The sequence below is a fragment of the Eucalyptus grandis genome, chromosome 10 (genome assembly GCF_016545825.1).
Source record: "Eucalyptus grandis isolate ANBG69807.140 chromosome 10, ASM1654582v1, whole genome shotgun sequence".
NCBI classification, from domain to species: Eukaryota; Viridiplantae; Streptophyta; class Magnoliopsida; order Myrtales; family Myrtaceae; genus Eucalyptus; species Eucalyptus grandis.
This window is the reverse complement of record NC_052621.1, coordinates 38,328,931-38,349,872: the sequence shown is the minus strand read 5'-3', so window position 1 is coordinate 38,349,872 and position 20,942 is coordinate 38,328,931. Positions and strand designations below refer to the sequence as shown.

General features: G+C 40.7%; 3 protein-coding genes and 1 long non-coding RNA gene across 5 annotated transcripts; 2 read left to right on the top strand and 2 right to left on the bottom strand.

Moving 5' to 3' along the window:
- Positions 1-144: 144 nt before the first annotated feature.
- LOC104423272 lies at positions 145-1,200 on the bottom strand. Its single transcript, XM_010035781.3, has one exon. It carries the CDS (start codon positions 1,049-1,051, stop codon positions 272-274), a length of 780 nt encoding a protein of 259 aa, XP_010034083.2. The 5' UTR covers positions 1,052-1,200; the 3' UTR covers positions 145-271.
- A 134-nt stretch (positions 1,201-1,334) lies between these two features.
- LOC104423273 (V-type proton ATPase catalytic subunit A) lies at positions 1,335-8,242 on the top strand. Its single transcript, XM_010035782.2, has 20 exons — positions 1,335-1,600; positions 2,124-2,250; positions 2,418-2,473; positions 2,590-2,646; positions 2,733-2,844; positions 2,962-2,999; positions 3,153-3,254; positions 3,900-3,956; positions 4,063-4,134; positions 4,219-4,320; positions 4,419-4,481; positions 4,564-4,696; positions 5,093-5,199; positions 5,369-5,563; positions 6,297-6,383; positions 6,508-6,612; positions 6,899-6,996; positions 7,128-7,206; positions 7,595-7,683; positions 7,777-8,242. The coding sequence occupies exons 1-20, from the start codon at positions 1,523-1,525 to the stop codon at positions 7,889-7,891; spliced, it is 1,872 nt and encodes a 623-aa protein (XP_010034084.1). The 5' UTR covers positions 1,335-1,522; the 3' UTR covers positions 7,892-8,242.
- Positions 8,243-9,251: 1,009 nt separating this feature from the next.
- LOC104423271 lies at positions 9,252-11,425 on the top strand. Of its 2 annotated transcripts, XR_721383.3 has the most exons (3): positions 9,253-9,520; positions 9,908-10,704; positions 11,114-11,425. It is a non-coding gene; the product is annotated as an uncharacterized LOC104423271 (long non-coding RNA). The 2 variants fall into 2 exon arrangements; XR_005546875.1 differs by having other exon boundaries at positions 9,252-10,704.
- Positions 11,426-11,581: 156 nt separating this feature from the next.
- LOC104423270 (mediator of RNA polymerase II transcription subunit 8) lies at positions 11,582-20,076 on the bottom strand. The gene is given in 12 exon segments (XM_010035780.3): positions 11,582-12,043; positions 12,199-12,259; positions 13,953-14,003; positions 14,540-14,743; positions 15,679-15,951; positions 16,361-16,425; positions 16,562-16,669; positions 17,142-17,325; positions 17,753-17,877; positions 19,155-19,279; positions 19,647-19,670; positions 19,672-20,076. Coding segments are annotated over 12 exon segments (1,650 nt in total). The 5' UTR covers positions 19,884-20,076; the 3' UTR covers positions 11,582-11,825.
- Between the last annotated feature and the right edge of the window lie 866 nt (positions 20,077-20,942).

Genomic DNA, 20,942 nt, shown 5'->3' with positions numbered 1-20,942 from the left:
GGTCCACGGTCAAACGTTACAGATGCTGCCCGCGACATCGAGAGGATTTGCTGAGTTCAATGTTGTCTAAGAAAAGCCACTCCGTGAAGAGAACATAATGAATACATATATATATATATATAGAATAATATACTAATCGAGACATAGGTAAAAGACCAACCAATTGATAAAAATACTCTTCACATCACTGAGGCAAGACGTGCCTTTCGATTAGTTGCAAAAAAAGACTAGAAAAAGCTAAAAGAGATTCCATGGAGGTCATGCACAACAGCTACAGGGGCCTCTCGCCGCGGAGCACCTTCCTCAGCAGCGATTCCCGCCCTGGAAATGGGTTGCATACGGACTCCGGCGACGCCGCCGCCGCTCCTTCATCTCTCACTTCCCTCCGGCTCCCGCCGACGATGGCTCGGTTTTGACTTTCACCTGACTCTCTCTTCATCCTCAGCCTGTGTCTCCTCTCACTCCTCCTCTCCTCTCCTTGAGATGGCGGTTCGGACGCAGGGCACTCCTCCTTCCCTTTCCCCTTCTCCTTCCCTTTCGGGTCATCCGATTTCCTGGGGATCCTCCCGCCCTTGGAGGTGCCCAGAAGCTCGAAATCCACCCGGCCCCACCCGGCCTTATCCTCGTTGTCCCACCCGAACCTCTCGCTTATCTCCAGCAGCTCCGACACCGCGCTCCCCGACCCCACGCCACCTCCCCCGCCGCTCAACACCCTCTCCGCCGACTCCCACTCCATCCGGTCCCGGTAGACGGGGTCCTGCAGCACCTGGTCGGCCAGCCGGGCCCACTCCTCCGTGTCGCGGGCCCGGAGGTTGTTGGAGACCCACCTCAGGTAACCGGAGGGGAGCGTCCCCAGCATCTTGCCCTTGTGCCTCCCGAAGTCCATCACCCGGTCCCTCGCCGGCGTGGCTCCGCTCCCGGGGAGGGCCGTTCTTGTCGTCGGGGAGCGAAGAAGACCGGGGCTGCGGCGGCGGCGGAGGAGATTCCACTGGCTGTCGTGGCGGCCATTGCTCGACGGAGGAAGGTTCATCGTCACCCGTAGCCCGATCATCTTCGACCCTCCACTTCACCGATTGCTTCAGATTCCGGAGGTGATGAAGCGGAGAACCAGTTATGGCCGCGATAATGGAAACGTCGTCCTTGAATTTATGATGCGAGGACTGAAGCTGAGAACAAGTAAAAAGTGCGGGACCGCCGCTCTGTAATTTCCCTTTTCTTCTGGGCCGGTATCCCAAATTAACTATTTTCAAGGCGGGAGGCGAAATACCGAATTAGCCCCCGTCATGTCGACCGCAATTCCCATTGCTGCCATTCCGTTCCGCGATTAACCATCGTCTCCCCCTGCAAGATTTGATTTTGCAGGGCCACTCTCTCTCTATCTCTATCTCTCTCTCTCCGGTCGGGAATTTCTGAGTTGCGCGACTTCGTGGATTGGAGCGACGCGGGCCTCGATCGGATCCTAGCCAGTTTTCCAACTCGTCGCCTTCGCGGGAGGCTCGGTTGCAGCTCGAAACCGGCCATAATGCCGTCCGTCTACGGGGCTCGTCTGACGACCTTCGAGGATTCGGAGAAGGAGAGCGAGTACGGTTATGTCCGCAAGGTTCGTCCCATCTCTCGCCCCCTTCCAATCCGTTCGATCAAAATCCCCGCCCTTTCCTCCTCTTCCCGATTTCCTCTGCTCCGTATGTCAGTTTATCGGATCAATGATCCGCCTTTTCCTCTGTCGTCGTTGGTCATTTCGTCGTCCGTTGCATCCGGGGTTTCATCGGATCGGGAATCGTCCGTGTTGGGGAATTTCGTGATCCCGATTCTTTGATCTAGGATCTAATTGCTGGCGCTGCCGATTGGGTTGATAGGAATGCGAATCGCCCTGTCGCTGTTGGGTAGTGATTTCGGTGGCAAACAATGAGAACGAAGCCCGTGAATAATGTTTAGCGCGGTCTCGTAAGATACGTCGACAAGGCAGAAGATGCCATCTTTTTTTTTTCAGGGCATGGGTGAATTATAGCCGTGCTTGGTTGTCTCCAATGCAGAACAACCGCATCATGCTGAGAACTACATCTAACTAAACTTCAATGTCGTCGGTTTCAGAATTCTGAGGACTCATATCAATTGACGTGCAGGTTTCAGGTCCGGTGGTTGTTGCCGATGGCATGGCTGGGGCGGCAATGTACGAACTAGTTCGCGTGGGTCATGATAAACTCATTGGGGAGATTATTCGTTTGGAAGGAGATTCTGCGACGATCCAAGGTTTTCTTTTCTTTTCTTTTTTCTCCTTAGCGCCTGAATTTATTTGTCCAAATCGTCATCCATGGGTTTTTCTCAAACTCATTCAATTACTGCAATGCATTATAACCAAGTTGTCTTCTTAATGACGGAACCTAGAAGAAAGCTCATTGTTTTCCTTTCATTTGCAGTTTACGAGGAAACAGCTGGTCTCATGGTGAACGATCCTGTTTTAAGGACACATAAGGTAACGCTTCTTCATCCTACACTCATATGTCTCCTGTACTTTTGCCAGGTGGCAAGTGATCAAAATCAATGCATCATCTGCTTGCTAACCGTGCAATGTTAATGCCATTGTAACAGCCTCTGTCGGTGGAATTGGGTCCTGGAATTTTGGGAAATATTTTTGACGGAATTCAGGTTCGCCTCTGGCTTCACTTGCAGCTTAAATCTTTTGCCCCTGATTTTTTAACCGGTGAAAATGTTTCATTCTTCTTGTCGAGCAGAGGCCCTTGAAAACCATCGCAAAAAGGTCTGGGGACGTGTATATTCCCCGTGGTGTCTCTGTGCCGGCCCTTGATAAAGACATACTTTGGGAGTTCCAGCCTAACAAAATAGGTGAATCGTGTGAATTTAATTTTAATTTCATCTGAGGCAGCTACTATATGATCTGCGATTGAGTAATGTTTGTGTCTTACCTCACCTCATCATCTGGGTTTAATTTGCTGGTATCAGGTGAAGGAGATATTTTAACAGGGGGAGACCTGTATGCTGTAAGTTTATCAGTTTTTGTCTTTGTTTCGCTAAGTCATCCCTTTGAAAAATGGCTTCTTTCTATCATGTTAAGCTGCAAAGTTATTTCTCTGATGCTAGATTTGCTATTGCTTTTGTGTGATATTTTTTTGTGGTGTCATCTTCTCTGACAGACTGTCTTCGAGAACAGCCTAATGCAGCACCTTGTTGCACTGCCTCCGGATGCAATGGGGAAAATTACTTACATTGCTCCACCTGGTCAATACTCACTAAAGGTACTGTTAAGTTCCAGCTCTTGCTCCTAATTTGCAATCTGCCTTGAAATTCGATGCAGTTACCCTCATGTTGGTAATAGGGGCCATCTAAATTATTAAGGTTACTGGAGCTGTAATTGTGATATTTTCCGGCGTTGCATTGCATGCATCGCTCAAATGAGATAAATTGAGACATTGTGTGCACACTGTTTGTGAAGGGACTTCACTTCCCGCGGAAGTCTTATCCCACCCTGGAGGGAATCAAACTTATTCAGGAAAATGCATGAATGAAGAAAACTACATCTGTCAAGGAAAATGCATGATTGAATTGATAGAAGTGCCACTTCGTTGTCGAAATTTGGATAATTTGTCCTTGCTGTTAACTCTGAATGCTAAAACATTTCCATGGCCAATCGAAGAGAGAGTTCTCTTTCCTTTTTGATTTTGTATGATAACAGCTGCTCTAAAAATATGCAAATTGTAAATTTCTTATTCTCTACTCATGGTATCAAATGGCTAGTTAGCTGTCTTCTTAGTTTTTATCTTGACCCAAGGAAATAGACATTCCAGATTTTAGAAGAAATGACATGCAAAATCGCCATCTCCAATTCCGTTGGTCAGTATATAGCCATGTATCTGCTTTTGTTAATTTATATGCAATGGCAGGACACTGTTCTGGAGCTGGAGTTTCAAGGTGTGAAAAAGCAACTTACCATGCTTCAGGTTTGCTGTATTTTTCATCCCATATGTTTTTTAGCTTGAGCAAATAAAAGTACAAGTTGTAAATTTGAAAATTTTCTGGGAAATTTTTGTATTTGGTCTTTTTCAGACTTGGCCTGTACGTACGCCAAGGCCAGTTGCATCAAAGCTTGCTGCAGATACCCCTTTGCTTACTGGGCAGGTAACAGATTGAAAGTTTAATTTCAGGTCATGATGTCTTTTTTCCTCTGTTTATTTTTGTTCATGACATTTTTTCATGTGACAGCGTGTACTTGATGCACTTTTCCCTTCCGTTCTTGGGGGAACCTGTGCTATTCCTGGTGCATTTGGATGTGGTAAAACTGTCATCAGTCAAGCCCTTTCCAAGGTGATCTATAGCTTTTTCCATGGGAATTGTGTCTTTAGTTTCATTGTATTGCCTATGCTATGAGTAGTTGACTTTTTATACATTTGACTCATTTGCAGTACTCTAACTCTGAAGCTGTAGTTTATGTTGGCTGTGGGGAACGTGGAAACGAAATGGCTGAGGTGCATATTGTCCCATCATATAAAAGAAGTATCTTTGTTAGCATGTCAAAGATCTTGAGTTTGTAAAATTCTCATGATGCAGGTCCTTATGGATTTTCCACAATTGACAATGACATTACCTGATGGTCGTGAAGAGTCAGTTATGAAGCGTACAACTCTTGTGGCAAACACTTCTAATATGCCTGTGGCTGCTCGTGAGGCATCAATATATACAGGTAATTTCGTTAACTTTTATGGTTGGCTTTATTTGGTGATTGCAGAAGCAAGGTTTTAGAAATAGGTTGGCTATGCTTTGCACCCTAATGTTTAGAACTGATAGTTTTTTTTTTTTTTTTTTTTTTTTTTTTTTGGTAATGATGTTTAGAACTGATAGTTCATCTCCGAATTTTTGGAGATTGTTCATTGCTTGTAGTTTGTTAAGATGTCATTTTTCAAGCATGGAGGACAAACTTAACACGGTCTTTATAAAGAAAGAAATGTATCCTGTTCTGCATGCATGATTATTTCCTTATTTTGTCTTTTCCTTTTTTGTCAATTCTTAAGACTAATTCAAGTTCTTGCTGAAGACTACATTTGATTGATTCTCAACTTATATTTGTATGGATTTCTAGGTATTACAATAGCTGAGTACTTCAGAGACATGGGCCGCAATGTCAGTATGATGGCAGATTCAACATCTCGTTGGGCAGAAGCACTTCGTGAAATCTCTGGACGATTGGTAGGTATTTCTTTGTTAGCTTCAGGAAATCACTATTTTCTGAAAGCTCCCAATTTTGTTGGCAAGCCTTTTTGTCCACTGTTACGATGTTTTCTTTTTTCTGGAAAGTTGTGTACTTCTGATGGCTTTGTCATCTAATAGGATGGTATCTTGTTGTCTTCTTACGCAGGCAGAAATGCCTGCAGATAGCGGGTACCCTGCTTATCTGGCAGCACGTTTGGCATCTTTCTACGAGCGAGCTGGTAAAGTGAAGTGTCTTGGTGGTCCAGAACGAACTGGTAGTGTTACAATTGTTGGTGCTGTCTCTCCTCCTGGAGGAGATTTTTCTGATCCTGTAACATCTGCAACCCTTAGCATAGTGCAGGTATAGTTGAACCCCTTATTTGAATCAGTAATCTTGATGATGCTTCCATCACATGAGTTCAATCGTATGAGGGAAAGTTGAAACTCTAAAGAGCACGAGTGTAACGACCTGGAGAATTTACCATACTTCATGAAAGTGCAGATGAGAACTCTTTATTTTGCATCTACTCTCTATCAATATGCTTTTTATCTGAAAGACATACTTTTTCACAAATTGGAGGAGATAAAATATATGCACAAACACTACTGAGTTCAACGCGGAACCATAGAATTGCTGTTGAGTGGATGGGAGGTGGGTAAGAGAAGGAAGATTCATAGACCATGTAAATACCGGCCTTTTTACTGAGGCCCTCATTTTGACAGCTACATTGGGAGTGGTGAAGTTTATCACTTAGGAAATTAGCCCTAGATCTAACTAGTCTTAGAAGACACTATCTTGAGGAGATCATTGACATTCTTACAAGAAGAGAAGGTTGAATTTGTTCTAAAGTCACCATCGGAGATTGTATACTATTGAAATGCAAAAATACTATCCTGAACTGTCACAGACTGCTCATCTGACACAAAGTCTGAGACCTATGCATTTTGGTCCATGGGTCATTAATTTTCAGCTTACTTTATCATGCATAGGATGTCTGCCGTTAATTTGTTCGCCAAAGTTGGGTGGAATAGCTCAAGTTTCATCCAATCAGGTGCTAAAGCTTCATGCTGATGATTATCCTGATGGGTTTCAGGTCTTCTGGGGTCTGGATAAGAAACTTGCTCAAAGAAAACATTTTCCATCAGTGAACTGGCTCATATCCTACTCGAAGTACTCAACAGTGAGTTCTTGAGCTGTTCTCTCATGCATGCAAGAGTTTTTGTCATTGGTGAATTCCAGTCCACCTAATGCATGCTGCAGTCATATATAATCATTGGGATTTTCTTTTTCTCTATGGTATATAGGCATTGGAGTCCTTCTATGAGCAATTTGATCCAGATTTTATCACCATCAGGACAAAGGCTCGTGAGGTACTGCAGAGAGAAGATGACCTCAATGAAATTGTTCAGGTACTTTATTTGTCCGGTGACTAGGAATGACTAGGCACTAGATGAATCATTATACAACTGATCCAAAAGTTCTTCATAAGGGCATTTCTGGTTGTCATTGCATAAAGGACCTGATCTTGGAATTTTTTATCTGGTTTTTCTGCTCGTGCTTGCAATTATGTGAGAATGGACGAGAAATTGCATGAGTGCAATAAGACTGAATTGAACCTTTAAATAGTTGTCTTCATTATTTCTGGTTCTGCCTTACAAATATAGACCAGTTTTCACTCTTCATGACTTTCTGCAGCTTGTAGGTAAAGATGCTTTGGCTGAATCTGATAAAATTACACTGGAGACTGCAAAACTTCTGAGGGAGGACTATCTTGCTCAAAATGCCTTTACCCCGTAAGAGGAAGCAATTCTTGTGCTATCTAAAAAAATATGTTGTTCATGCGTTGCTACGTTTTCTTTCTCAAAAGTGTTGCTTTGCCCCTTTTTTTCTTTATGTAATAATCTGTCTTGCTTGATTGTGACAGATATGATAAATTTTGCCCCTTCTACAAGTCCGTGTGGATGATGCGCAATATCATCCACTTTTATAATTTGGCCAATCAGGTAGATTTGTACCCTTTGCTACTTCGCCTCTATTTTTTTATTTGCTTTCTAAGTCACAGGATCATGGTGGTTACATGAACCTGTCGTATCTTTGGGGGAAAGGTAGATGATATTGGAAGTAGAAATTTGGAAAGTCTTTTAACACTGGGGACTTTTACTCCAGAAATAGTCACTTCCTATATTAGGATTAATGTGTCACTCCCTATATCAGGATTAAGTTAGTTTAATTAATAATGTGATTAAATGTGAAAATCAGAGTTATACATGGGGAAATATGCAAAAGGAACATGCCTTTGCTTGCTTGAAGGACAAACTTTCTAATAAGTTATGCATAGCGAGCAAAATTTTATTTTTTTAATTCCTGTTGACTCCCAAAATGTTAATGCAGGCTGTCGAAAGAGCTGCTGGTATGGATGGGCAAAAGATAAATTACAGCCTTATCAAGCATCGGTTGGGAGATCTATTTTACCGTTTGGTGTAAGCATCGTACTTTGCTAATTAGTGATGGAAGGTTTTTCCTCCATGGAGCTTGTTCTAGAAACCTAATTCTCTGTTAATTCAATTCTATAGGTCCCAAAAATTTGAGGATCCTGCTGAGGGGGAGGAAGCTCTAGTGGCCAAATTCAAGAAGCTACATGAGGATCTTACTGCAGGTTTCCGCAACCTTGAGGACGAAACTCGATGAATTGAGTTAGGAACTTCAATTCTTAATGGATTTTCGGCACAAAGTCACCTGGTCACCTTTTCATTCTATATCTCTGCTTTCTGAGTGTCCGTGAGGGAGAGATCAGAGTATTAGATTTTTGTGCATCCCGCATTAGAGATTGTTTTGGTGATTTCTTGGTGTTTATTCAATTGTACCTATTATATTTTCATGTATCCTACCCCTACTTATAGTTGTGACTTTACTGATAAGATTTTAAGATCTATAGGTTTCCATGGATAAATGTATTTGTGCAGTGTAGTAACAATATTGCAGGATGTGTTTTATTAGTATTTGGAAATGGCCTCATATGGCTATAAGCTCGATTCCCTATTTCAAGTCTTCTACTCCTGCCTTTCGGAGTTAACACAAAGGTTGCACTGCCGATTCAACTTTATCGCAGTCAAACTTTAAACTCGTTCCTCCTATAGAATGTGTAAAAATAGGAGCGTTTGCTGAATTGACGAAGTAAAGGCTAAAGCTAGCTGCTTGAAACTTTAAGTCGTCTGGCTTTCTGTGAAGGAGGAATATATGATAAGAAGGCCAAGGCTAGTTCCCTTTTTCTTTTCTCTTTTGGGACAATAGGCTAGTTCCTTTGAACGATGAACTTTGCAGTCAGCTATAAATGGTGAAATACCATCGAGAATAACTATCGAGGCTTTCTTTTCTTCTTGGGAGAAGCATGAGGCACCTAATGCAACCCTAAGTCTAAGATGACATAACCTGTGGGTGTGGGACTCATCATCTGAGCAGCTTATTCGTGCGAAGTAGCACAATCTCAATCTTGTTCATAATTTCATGTAAACAGGGAGCTTCTAGTATATTTTCTCATGATTTGGGATCCTTTCTCTTTTAGCAAGCTGGCTCTATTTCGCTTGGGATACCATAAAATATCCCTTGGAAGTTAAATTAGTTATTGAGATGCATTTGACTTCGAGGTGTCATTATCTCGTCAATGTAAATTGAGTCGAATAAAAGGGATCTGACCTTTTTCTTTTGATACCATGGCCGTAAAATAATAATAATAATAATAATAATAATAATAATAATAATAATAATAATAATAATAATAAATAAGGAACTTTCTTTTCATATCGTGAACATTAAGGTTGCATGAATCGCAAAGCTTTAATAATATGAACTCTATTTAGTCAGATTACATGTCAGCAACTGAATGATAGGTCTGCATAGAGAATGTCATGAATGTTTTTGGTCCTAAATAAATCAATGCATAGGGAATCATCAGGTAGCTGATGATGACTGGTTGGCCCATGACCGTTAGGTTATAACTAAGAATCAAAAAACTGCTGGGAAGCTGCAAATCCTTATAGCTGGTGCAGCTCATACTGACCAGTCAAGAATTGAGAAAAGAAAAAGATGGAAAGATCAGAGCTTGCCAAATTCAACTCTTCCCGAGCATATCCATCCTCTCTTCCCATTAGTTTGAACCCTGGCAATCCGAACTACCGTTTCTCTCTTCCTCTCTACACACGTCATTTTTGCCACCACTTGCCAGTTTACATTTGCCTGAACGCCACTGCCGGCGGTGTTGCTGGCTCATAAAGAAGTTGATGAATTGGAAAATAACAGGAGTTCATGCCTTGAGGACTGGTAAGCCTTGCATTATCTTCCCTCCACGTTATTTTTCTTGATAACTAGACGGAATGTACTGGTACTACTGCTCTGCAGAGTTTGTTCTTCATAAACTCTTCTGCTGTGAGGAAAATGTAACCTGAGCCTGACTCTAAATTGTTCGAAAGCACTTCTTCATCCGTCTGGATTTTATGGGAAGGAGTAGCGCATCTGCTTCCCCACTTGCAACGAATACGAATGCTATTTTTCTTTTGAGATTTATAGCTAGGAATACATTATAAACCATACTACAGCGTTGTTGCGTCCTTCTGGGACTTAATTAGCTAGAGGAGTTTTGAATGGGAATGGTAAGTTTTAGAACCCTTTTCTTTTGAAGTTCAACTAGTCATATTAACATTTGGGCAGGAAGCATCCACCCACCAGTCAAAAAACTAAACTAGCGAACGTGGAAAGTGAATTCCCATTCAAAAGGAAAGCACAAGCAGCGCTACAAAGCTTCTGAATTGGAGTTGGAGCTATATTGTATTCTTTTTGCAGGTTTGCATATGCAATTTATTTGGGTACTGAGGTTGCTGCCTCTGAAATCGATGTCACATGCTGTTGGATGCAGCATGACTTTCCATTGTTTCAAGTTCTCATCATGATGAACATAGGCCGGAGTGGTTTATACTATATGCTGCGATCACTGGATTGACTCTCAAAAGTTTCCTGCAACATTTGCTCGAGTCTGGTGATGAAGGTGGCTGACGATCATCTGGGTCCATTATTCTTGTAGGCTTCTTGACTTCTTTTTTTCCCCTTCCTTTTTCCAGTTTCCAGGAGAGATCCTTTTCCTCTGACCCAGCTCATATCAACCAGTTAAAAAGAACAAAAACAAAGAAGCCAGGGAACCATCAGAGATTACCGAATGCAATGGAAGATGTGGAAGAGGATGGCCAAATTTCTCCAACTTCATCACCACCAACACCGCCATCACCTCTTCCGATAAGTACAGGACCTGGCAATCAAAAATACTATTTCTCACCGTCTCCAACTCTTACCCCGCCATTTTCACCACCGCAGTCCAGTCATACATCTGCAGAAAACCTCCCCCTTCTGCAGGAGGCATCTGGTCCTAGTCGAACGCCGCCTTTGGCATTTTCCTTGGACCTTAAACGAGCGGATGAAGCGGAGGATTCCAGAAGTTCGTGCCTTAAGGACTTGTAAGCTCTTCGCTCTTTTCTTTGCTAATTAGTAGGTGGGCATCAATTTTCAACAGGCTTAGTATCACTTTCACCTGTTCCTGGGACTTCAATGGCTTAGCAGATCTTTGAATGGTAGGTTTTTTAGTATTCGAAACACCAACTACTTGGCTGTGTAGACATTTATGACCAGGAAGCCTGCAACTACCAGTCAAACCTAGCAATCCCGTCAAACAAAAAATGCGGGGAATCAATTTCCTTGGAAATTTTCAGAGCAAGGAAGCGGAGCTCATCTATTCATTCAGCCTGTTGGCTACACGACCCGGGCATTAGGCCTGCTGTACCTTGCTAGCAAGTGCATGGAAGACAAATACAAAGTTGAGTCGCATGTTTCCAGACCTTAAAACTGACGAGCTTTTTCTGAACACAGGTTGGAGTGGTTTGTTCGAAGATGCTGCAACTGCTACATCGAGTCTTAAATTTCAAGGAATCATCAGCTAGAGTAGCAACGGTGAGCGGTTAATCATCAGCTACAGTAGCAACGGCAAGCGGTTAATCATCAGCTACAGTAGCAACGACGAGCGATTGTTTGTAACCATTATTTTTTTGGATTTTTACTGTTTCTCAGGACCAATTAGAATCTTCTAACCTGCAACCTGACTCATACGTCGGAGATTGTAAACTTTACACGTTCATGTGTAACTGCCCATACGAACAAAAACATCAAATTTGTTTTAGGAAATGGTCAAATTTGACTGGGAAGATCCGAGTTCGTTGGTCCAGAAAGTCCCTTTCCTCCAATCATCGTGACATCCTTACGCCTGCATTCCGTCTCTTTGTTTGAAATAACTTGGCCCACTTCGCAGAACAAAGAAATGGAAATCACAAAAACACACACTGCGCCCAAAACTGTGAAGCAAAAATTTCCTTTTCTTCTCTATTTTGCCAAAAAGTGAAGATCAGAACATGCGTCTTCCTAATCAAGCTTTTCCCTCACCATATATACTCCCCAAAACAAGTTTCTATAAGCAGGACTACGCCAAGAAGTTCCACCCTCCAAGTATCGCAGTGGCAACCCCTGCATCAATCCAAGAGTACTGAGATGCTCGAGCAACAGCAAATATCACCATGAAACCAGTGTCTCACTGCTGATTTTGCTGCCTCTGTTGTGAGAAATTTGGGTGATTCTGGGATGCGTTTGGTAGGGTTACCATCCCAGACTGCAGACCCTGAGCATTTGGTGCCATGTTACCAAATGCGCCCTGTGAACCAGGTGGCTGCTGCTGCTGCTGCTGCTGCTGCTGCTGCTGCTGCTGTACAGGAATCATATTTGTTGCATTGGCTGCTCCCATATTATAAACTGCAATGTAAGAGGCCCATCATACACTATCGCCATAATCCAAGTTTGACACTTTGAATCCAAGAAACATTCATTTGATCATGCACCATCCTCTCCCTTATACAGTAAGTGAATTTCAAATGCCAAGTAACAGAGAAGAAAGTGAAAGCTCATACTTTGATCGTTCAACATCTGGGAAGCATGGCTCCTCTGGGGATTGGTTCCAGATAAGCCAAACTGAAAAAGAAATTCCCAACAAGAGAATAAATAGTGATGGAAATTAACAGGCCAATAAGAGTTCTGCCTTGAATATTACACCAAAACATCGAGTCTATCATGAGCTAACATTCACCAGTGAAGAAAAGGCATCTTCATCAAAGTATTGCATGAACAACCAATCAAGTCAAGATACCAAAGTAAATGTAAGATTCTCATTTTATGAAGCTCAGTTCTGAAGTGTCAGCACCAACTTCATCCAGAGCACGCATTCAACAGCACCATCATGACAGAAACGAGACATAATACTGAACCAAAGGAACTTCTGGCATAACAAAGAGAAATTGCATTTGACCACCCGTAAGTGTGAGTTTGTGATACTTACAGCCAGAAAATTGGCTGCCCTAAAACTATCATTTTCGCAACAAACAGCCTTCATTATATTTATCCATAAAATTCAAATGAATCCAGGGAAAATGGTGCAACGAGATTGTATAAAATTTTGTGAAACCCCTGTCAACTATTCTAAAACCTTAAGTGATTAAATGAAGACATAATTTGAGATTTAATTAAAAATGTTAATAAACAACTTTTTTTAGTTATATCTTTATCCTTGGTTTGAAGTTATAACTATTTAGTCACACCTCCATTTTAGGAGAGCATAAACTATAAAAATGTCTCTGTTGACTTCTGCCACCTGTTAAAGGAAGGTCGTGAAAGATGTTGATAACGGCATTCCCCCTGATTGAGGAGAAAAAGCCAACCCCTTGATCAGATAAAACTGCCTGCCCAAAGCGTGACCTAGGACCCACAACTAAAAATGTACTTTGCGACAAGATGTGGACATTCCCCATGCTGTGGTTCCCTCCGGTCTGTTCCATGGGTGTCGATGCAACAACAAAATGTTACTTGTAACAAGTAGTTTTGTTGTTTGGTTGATTGGTCGCATTTTTTTTTTTTCATGAAATGGATTGAATTAGTATTAGTCTGGATACACCCCTTAAGTGCATGTCTCAACAACACAAAATGAGAGTTTTGCTTGTTAAACTTTGTGAAACCCCTGTTGACTATTCTAAAAACTGAAGTGATTAATTGATGACATAGTTTGAGATTTAAATAAATACATTAACCATCCTCCTCAAGCGATAGCTGGATTTAACCTAAGACTAAAACATGGAAATATATAATAGGTTAAGCATATAGAGGGTCTTAGCACCTGCTTTGATAACTCATTGTAATGTTATGAAATTTGTTCTAAAAATTTAAGCTCTATATTTAATTAATATTTAACAGAGATAAATAGGTGGCAAATTAGAATCCTTTTCTCATGGATCAACTGATAAAAATTTTCATCAACAGGAATTCAAAAGTCCTGCAAAACGTTAGCTATAATAAATTACGCATCTTATGGGCATCTTCTTCCATCCATAATATTGGTCCTCTCTACATCCATACACTTACACCCAGCAATTTTTCTTTTGCAGGACATATGTTTTGCAATGTACTTATAATGAAAGATTCGCTTTTCAGAAAGAGGTCTATTATTTAGATTGAAATGGATCTAAAAACTTTCTATCAGGATGAAACATTGTAGCTGAAATAAACATTCAAGGAGAGTTATTCACTTGGCCATTTCTGGTGACATTCCATCCCATGAAGAAAACTAGAAAACTGAAATTCCTCTTCTACTTGGAAGACAGAGTAGAAAGCTCACCTGCATCCTTGGAAGAAGAGACTGCGACTGCATTGTAGAAATATTTGGTATCTGAAATAAAATAAACAAATTCAGTGTACTTCGTCAGCAAAAACAGAGTGAAGATTAGCCCATGAGTTGAAAGGTAATGGAATGTCTGGACTGAGATAAGGAAGAACACATGAAAAAAGGATGTCCACAAAACTGAAATTCATGCATCCAAATAAGAAGAGCCATGCACACCATTTGCATGCTTGAACATTTAAACGTACTAAGCGAATATGCAACTGCCTGAGGCATATTTACTGCATAAGTATGGTAAAAGGTACAAAAGTGTTCTTCAGTATTAACCACTGATAAGCCCCCGGAAAACTATGAGCCAGATTGGGAGTATAGTTAAACTAATTCTCATGAAAATTTTTAGTTTTGGTCACCATATTAAAGATTAACCATCATTTAAGGTTTTTCAAGGGAAGAAATCCAGATGATGTACTTAATGCTTGAATATGTCCACTGAAGCTCGTGATGGAATCCTAAAGTCATAAACTTGTTTGTAGTGACACAGATGGAAAGACGAAAAAAGAACCAAGGAAAGAGCGATATCTGACCATTTGGTTATTTGGTGCTGTCTGAGCAGCATTGAACAATGCACTATTGGCAGAGCCAGAAAATTGGTTTAGATGACGACTAATCATGTTTCCTTGATTGAGCTGGCCTTGACCAATGCTATGCTGCAGAGGGCCAGAAGGCAACTGCCTGCCTTGAAATTGTTGGTGCCCCAGTGTCTGAGTATACTGCATCTGCGGTTGACCCTGAAACAGCCAAAAATATATATCAGATTGAAGCAAGCATTAGCAGAAATGGACACAAGCTTCTCAAAGTTGACTAGAGCTGCAATGCGATTATTGGACAAGAAATAATGACATTCAGCCTGTAGCACTTGCATGAGTGTCCATTTTGGATGTTATTTGATTTACATAAACTGTTCAGCAACAAGAAAAAGTGGGGATTGTTGCAGTGAGCTAGAAAACTTTAAGTAGACAGACAAGGCCCTTGACAATTTATAAGAGTTCTGCTTAAACTACAGAGGTACTTCCCCATTAGTGTATCAAAAAATGACATCAATTGCAACTACTCACACATCAGCCTTTACTCGGAGCTTGGTTCAAAATTCATTAATCACTGAGAATTAGCACTTGGTAAGGCTAACATGTTTGGCAACACTTATTAGTAATCTAAAAATTCAATTAAGTCAAAGATCACTTAATGGGTTAAATTGAGAGGGGTTGTTAAATGTCAAGTACAAAGATGTCCCGCACTTCTTGACTATGGGATTCGCATAGACATTTTAACACATGAGAGGGGGAACTTAAGCTACTAGCTGCATGGACATTTTAACACTCCCTTAGCACTTTGCATTTACCTATATTATGTACAAAATGCCGTTCTATGCACAGGTTTCAACTAAACATCATATGCATGAATCAATACTCATTTGAAAATCTTCTAAAAGTCTATTTTATTTGGACAAAATCAATAAAATGAGGCAATTTATTTAAAGATCCATGCTACTTAACATCAAATCCAAAGAACAAGGATAATTATCCCCCAAGACAAACAAAGAGCATTAGTCTGTTACCAACAAAGTTTTGCTTGTAATCTTAGAAGTTCTTCCCATGATATCTTCAAAATGCACGCATGTAATTATTATTTAATGCAGAAGCATAAAATTAGCCATAAACCTCACCTGGCCCAGAGCTGACATGGTAGGCTGGCGGAATTGTTGTTGAGCAAGAAGAATTTGCTGATGCTGAGGTAATTGCATCATCTTCTGCCTTTGTTGTTGCTGCTGCTGCTGCTGTGGTTGCTGTTGTTGCGATTGTTGTTGAGGAGATGGTGTGTTCATATTTGTACCAGACCTAGGGGAATTAGCATATGGCATTGGAGATGCAGAGCTGTTATCAAAAGAACTGGCACCTGGAGAAGCAGCAGATCTTCCAAGTAGTTGTGTCCCGGTGCCCTGCTCAATTTTAGGTCACACGAGAAGCTCTAAGGATAAGAGGAGAAAGTCCAAAGACTTCAAAGGAAAGGTCAAGCTCAAAGAAGACGTTGAACATTAAATCAAGCGATTTGTCCCAAAAGTCCGTAAAATGGGACTCATTCTAAGACCAAGGAAGCCTGCACAAAAAGATAAGGAAGGACTTCTTGCTAAAGCATATACAGAGAAGAAGCAGTTGCCCATGTGACTAAACAACTATTTTCTTAACGACAAATCTCATTTTACAAAGATTCACGAAATGGCTCAAATTCTTGAGGACCACAAGTTAGGACTGTCCATATCGCCTAACCAGGATCTTTGCTTCATAACTTCTGCAGAAAATATACAGCATGAACCAATGAAATGGAAAAAGCAAAGCATATGGACACACCTGCAACAAAGCTCCCGTACCACTCATGTTGTTTGACGATGCAGAACTGCTCTTTTGGTATATTCCTGAAAAAGAAGCTTCCAGAGTTGCTTAAGAAGTTATCTATGTGCCATGTAAAAGATGATAGAATTCAAGAACAGGCTTTCCAGAAAACAATCCGGGAAAACAGCAAAATACTTCATTGTCAAGTAAGAAAGTTACCAGATGCATCAGCCAAATTTTGCATTCCATCACCTACATGGAGCACATCTGAGAGATGCATAGGAAGTGCTGGTGGCATCTGCCTCTGGTCTCCAGATGTTCTTAATCCTTTATTCACAAATACCGTGCTCTAAATCAGTGTGAGAAAAGCACTCAAAGGAAGTGCAAGAGCACCAAGAACTGACATCATTGACATTAGGAAAATGCAAAGAAAATGAAAGAAAGAACTGGATAAGATAACACAGCTGCCGTTGCTACATATATACTGTTTCCAATGTCATCATTTTGGTATCACAAGAACCAGAACCATTAACATGTCACCTTCCAAATTGATGTGTTTTATGTGTTGACAAGCAACCTGTTGTTCCTCATGACAGATTAATTTCCCCATCTGCCTAACTTACCACAACTTTTGCAAGAATGTATCATCTACTTCTCTATACAGTTCAAGAATATGTAAGCACTCATTCCAAGTTGTACAGTGAACCTTGAGTAGAGAAAGAGGCGAAGGAACAAAATGCAGACATGATCAACCAAGGTAACGGATGAAGATAAGAGCTTTGGAGTAATCTGTTAACACCTTCACCAAAATTTACAGCAGCTCTGAGAATATTTTCCTGTTCTTGAATTTTAGCAGCCTGAGCCTTGTCCAGGGTTGGAGCAATTGTTGGACCTTGACGAGCTCCAAAACCATAAGCTTTACGTGTATCTGACAGAACCTTTTCGGCACTTTCACATGCAGCAGCAATCATGTCAATTCTTGCCTGCAAATGAAAAAGAATGAGCACTTTCATACTCACTACAAAAGGTCATTCTGGAAGGCATGTGCATATCAACCTTTTAAGAGTTTTCAAAACAGCATATTACAAATCGACATCCATATCACTTAACCAAAAAAAATGGCATTTATATCAATCATTTCACATTTCAATGTGTTTTAACATACGGCAACATTTTGGGAGACAAAAAACAAAGTAGTCGTTGATTCCTTAAGGCTTATTTATCTTTTCTATTGCTTTACTAGTCTTGACTGATTGACTAAGGTACCCTAGGGGTTTGCAGCAGGCTGCATGACTAATGCCCCATGCCTAGATATGAATTTAGTTGAGTATATATCGCTTACAAGAAGAACAAGGACAAGACTGGAGGCATAAGTTTAAGAAACATGCAGAAAAACCATCTGATAACCACCTTCAATTTCTCAATCTGTGAGGCAACAGGCAGGTTTTGCATCCCTTGCAGCAACTGCTCTCTCTTTGAGTTATCATCTGTCTCCATCTCAGGTAATAGCTTTGACGACAACATTACAGGAAGAACTGTAATATCAAAATTTCCCCAGTACTTCAGTCACATACAAAGTGCTCATGCAACACATAGGATTGGGTATGAAACCAGTAATAGCTTGGACACTCAGTTTTCCATAGTTCTATCCATTTACTGTGGAATCCAAAGAAATTTTATCGTCAAAAGTATTACTCCCATTCTCACAAGTTTTGGTCAGTTTGTTACACCATATAGGAAATTCTCCATTCAGACATGCTTGCGATACTGTTTTAGACAATTCGCAATTATTATTAGTTTCTTTCAAGAATTATGTCAAATAAACAACATTTTAAGTTCAGGTAATATAATAAAACGAGTAATGCACTGCTATATTTGAATGCTCTATTAGTAGAGATACAAAACTCCTTAACAATAAACCCTAAACTCTAAAGAAAGTAATTGATTTGAAATTTTAGAAAATAATAAGTCAGGCAAAAAGTATAGATCATCTGATATTTAGGTTATTGATAGATAATAATTAACGAGCAATGCCTCAGAAAGAGCATTTCGGTTTTCCATGGAATGATGATCGTACCAAAAAGTTTGTAAAACTTTTTTTCTAGCCTAAAGGTCGATTTTATTTAGATTTAACTGATAATTTTTTCGTATCAAATTGATGAATGAAATAAAACACAGAATGATAAAAAGGATATGTTTCATGAAAAAAGGAAGTGAACATGTGGGCCTGTCTCATGATAAGGGATGAAAGAACGAGAAACCTTAAAATAAGAAAAAATAAACTAGATCAGAAAAAGGGGAAAAAATACCGGTGCCAGGTTATGTTCAAACCTGGGATTTTTAGTACGCTAAAAGAGGCTCATAACTACTAAGCTACCCATCACTTTTTGAAATGAAGTTAGATCGAATAACACATATCAAAAATATGCAGCAGTGATGATGAATTATTCACATACAGACACGCGGCTCCGCAGGATAGCCTGACCAGGTGCAAGCACGTTAATGTAAATTAAAAGTCTTTGATAGCTACAGAATGCATTTGCTTAGCAGAAAGAAAACAGGAAGGCCTGCCGTATATTGACATGGTTCGGCAGAATCTGGAACAATGGAAAATGATAAACAATGTACTCATGCATGCCTATGGAATGGTGAGGATACCATTTCAACTCTAAGTTGTCAGACACTTTGAGAGAGATCAGTAACTTAAGGGCCAACAGAACTTGGAAAAGGAAAGACGCCTCATCCCCAGTTGATGAATTGCTCTCCTCAAACTCAGAACACCAAGGATAATGGGAAGGGGATATGTACATACTTGTAGAATTCTCTGCATTGACATTCTTCGGGTGCACAACAAACGCCTTGGAAACCGTCCTAATCTCCTCCACGATCTTGAAAAGCTCAAGATTAACCATAGCGTACTGCCCCAAAATATCTTGCCTGGTAAACAGCACAAAGATTTGAATACAGCTGGAGAAGGGGAAATTGAAATCGTACATTTAGCTGGACAACAACAAATCACGGCGATCGAAAAAAATTCGACGAAGGCCAGATGTTGATGTGATCGTAACAGCGCAATTAGGCCGGTACAAATCTGCCATCTATATGAGCACGTTTAGGCTCGACTGAGCAACTTAAATGGAAGAAATCGGCAGTGGAACCAGAATTACACAGAGGATTCAAGTCTCGGATGTCCAATAACCAGGCCAGTTACCCGCCCTAATCCATATTCAAACTGCAAATACCAAATGCGTGCACGATGACGAATAGCCAATTCTGAGCAATCGAACTGGAGAGAGAGAGAGACCATTTAGGAGTGGCATTGGTGCGGGTAGGTGTCGAAGTCTTCGAGGATGCGGGAGACGGCCTTGAAGAGGGTCGTGGCCCTGCCCTTGACGGACTCGAGGCGCAGCTGCTGCTGCACGGCCGCGTTCAGCCTCTCTGCGGCGACGGGCGGCGGCGGGGGCTGCTGCTGCTGCTGCTGCTGCTGCTGGGTTTGCTGTTGAGACTGGTTCGGGGGGATCGCCCCTTCCATGGCCGCCATCCTTCCACGGATCCTGCTCTCTCTCTCTCTCTCTCTCTCTCTCTCTCTCAGTTGCTGCTGCTGCTGTTCGACGTCGCCATCGGAACCGCAGGACCTGCGCGCATTTGCTCCGGCAATTCGGTATTGGCGAAATTCAATTTGCAATCGGACCCTCTTCTTTTCTTTTTTTTTCACTAGGCGAGGGGATGAATTGGACGTCTAATCCTTTCTCTTTCATATAAAAGATGTATTTTCTCTATTGTATATATATATATATGATGTATTTTGAAGTAGCCAATTATATGATAAAATTCTTTTCTTTCTTCATGAAAAAATATGGCCAATAGGAGCTTAATAGTGACGCATTTCTTTTTGGTAGAAAATCAGGTTTGCCCTGATGGAAAAAATTGAGTGTTACGCAATCTCAGCAAACAAGATATCGATCTTTAAATGAAAAGTTACCTTGTCACATTTATATAATTTTAAACAGTAAAATGGGGATGTTGCTTTTCGAGGTATTTATAATAAATTATTCCACCTAACCCAAAATAATTGTTATCCTTGAGAAAATGCTAAAAGTAAAAGTTGTAATATTGAATTTAAATAATGAAGAAGTGATAAAGCCATGTTGTGGGTTTTTTTATTATTTTTATTTAGCACTAGTGAAGGGGCCTATTTCTCACGGCACTCCATTTTAATCGCATAATGAGGGTGCAAAGTTTCAAACCCCTCCCCTCCCGGATGAGGGGGCAAGGCGCGAACCAGCACGTCTATTGCGTGGGATGAGTGGCTTTATTTTATTTATTTATATAGTTTTCCTAATTTCCCACTTTTCTCATCACATTCTTAGTTATAAATGCAGTGTTGAATATTATGCTACTTAATAAGAGAATTAATTTGAATAGTTCAAAGGTGATTCCATAAAGTTAATAAGAGAATTAATTTGAATATTTCAAAGGTGATTTCATAAAGTTTTGATCGTTTTCATATATGGAGCTCTTCGATTAATGTGCTTATATTCTTACCATATCCCAATGCATATGATAAAAGAATATATTTTCATTAAGATGGAATGGGAGT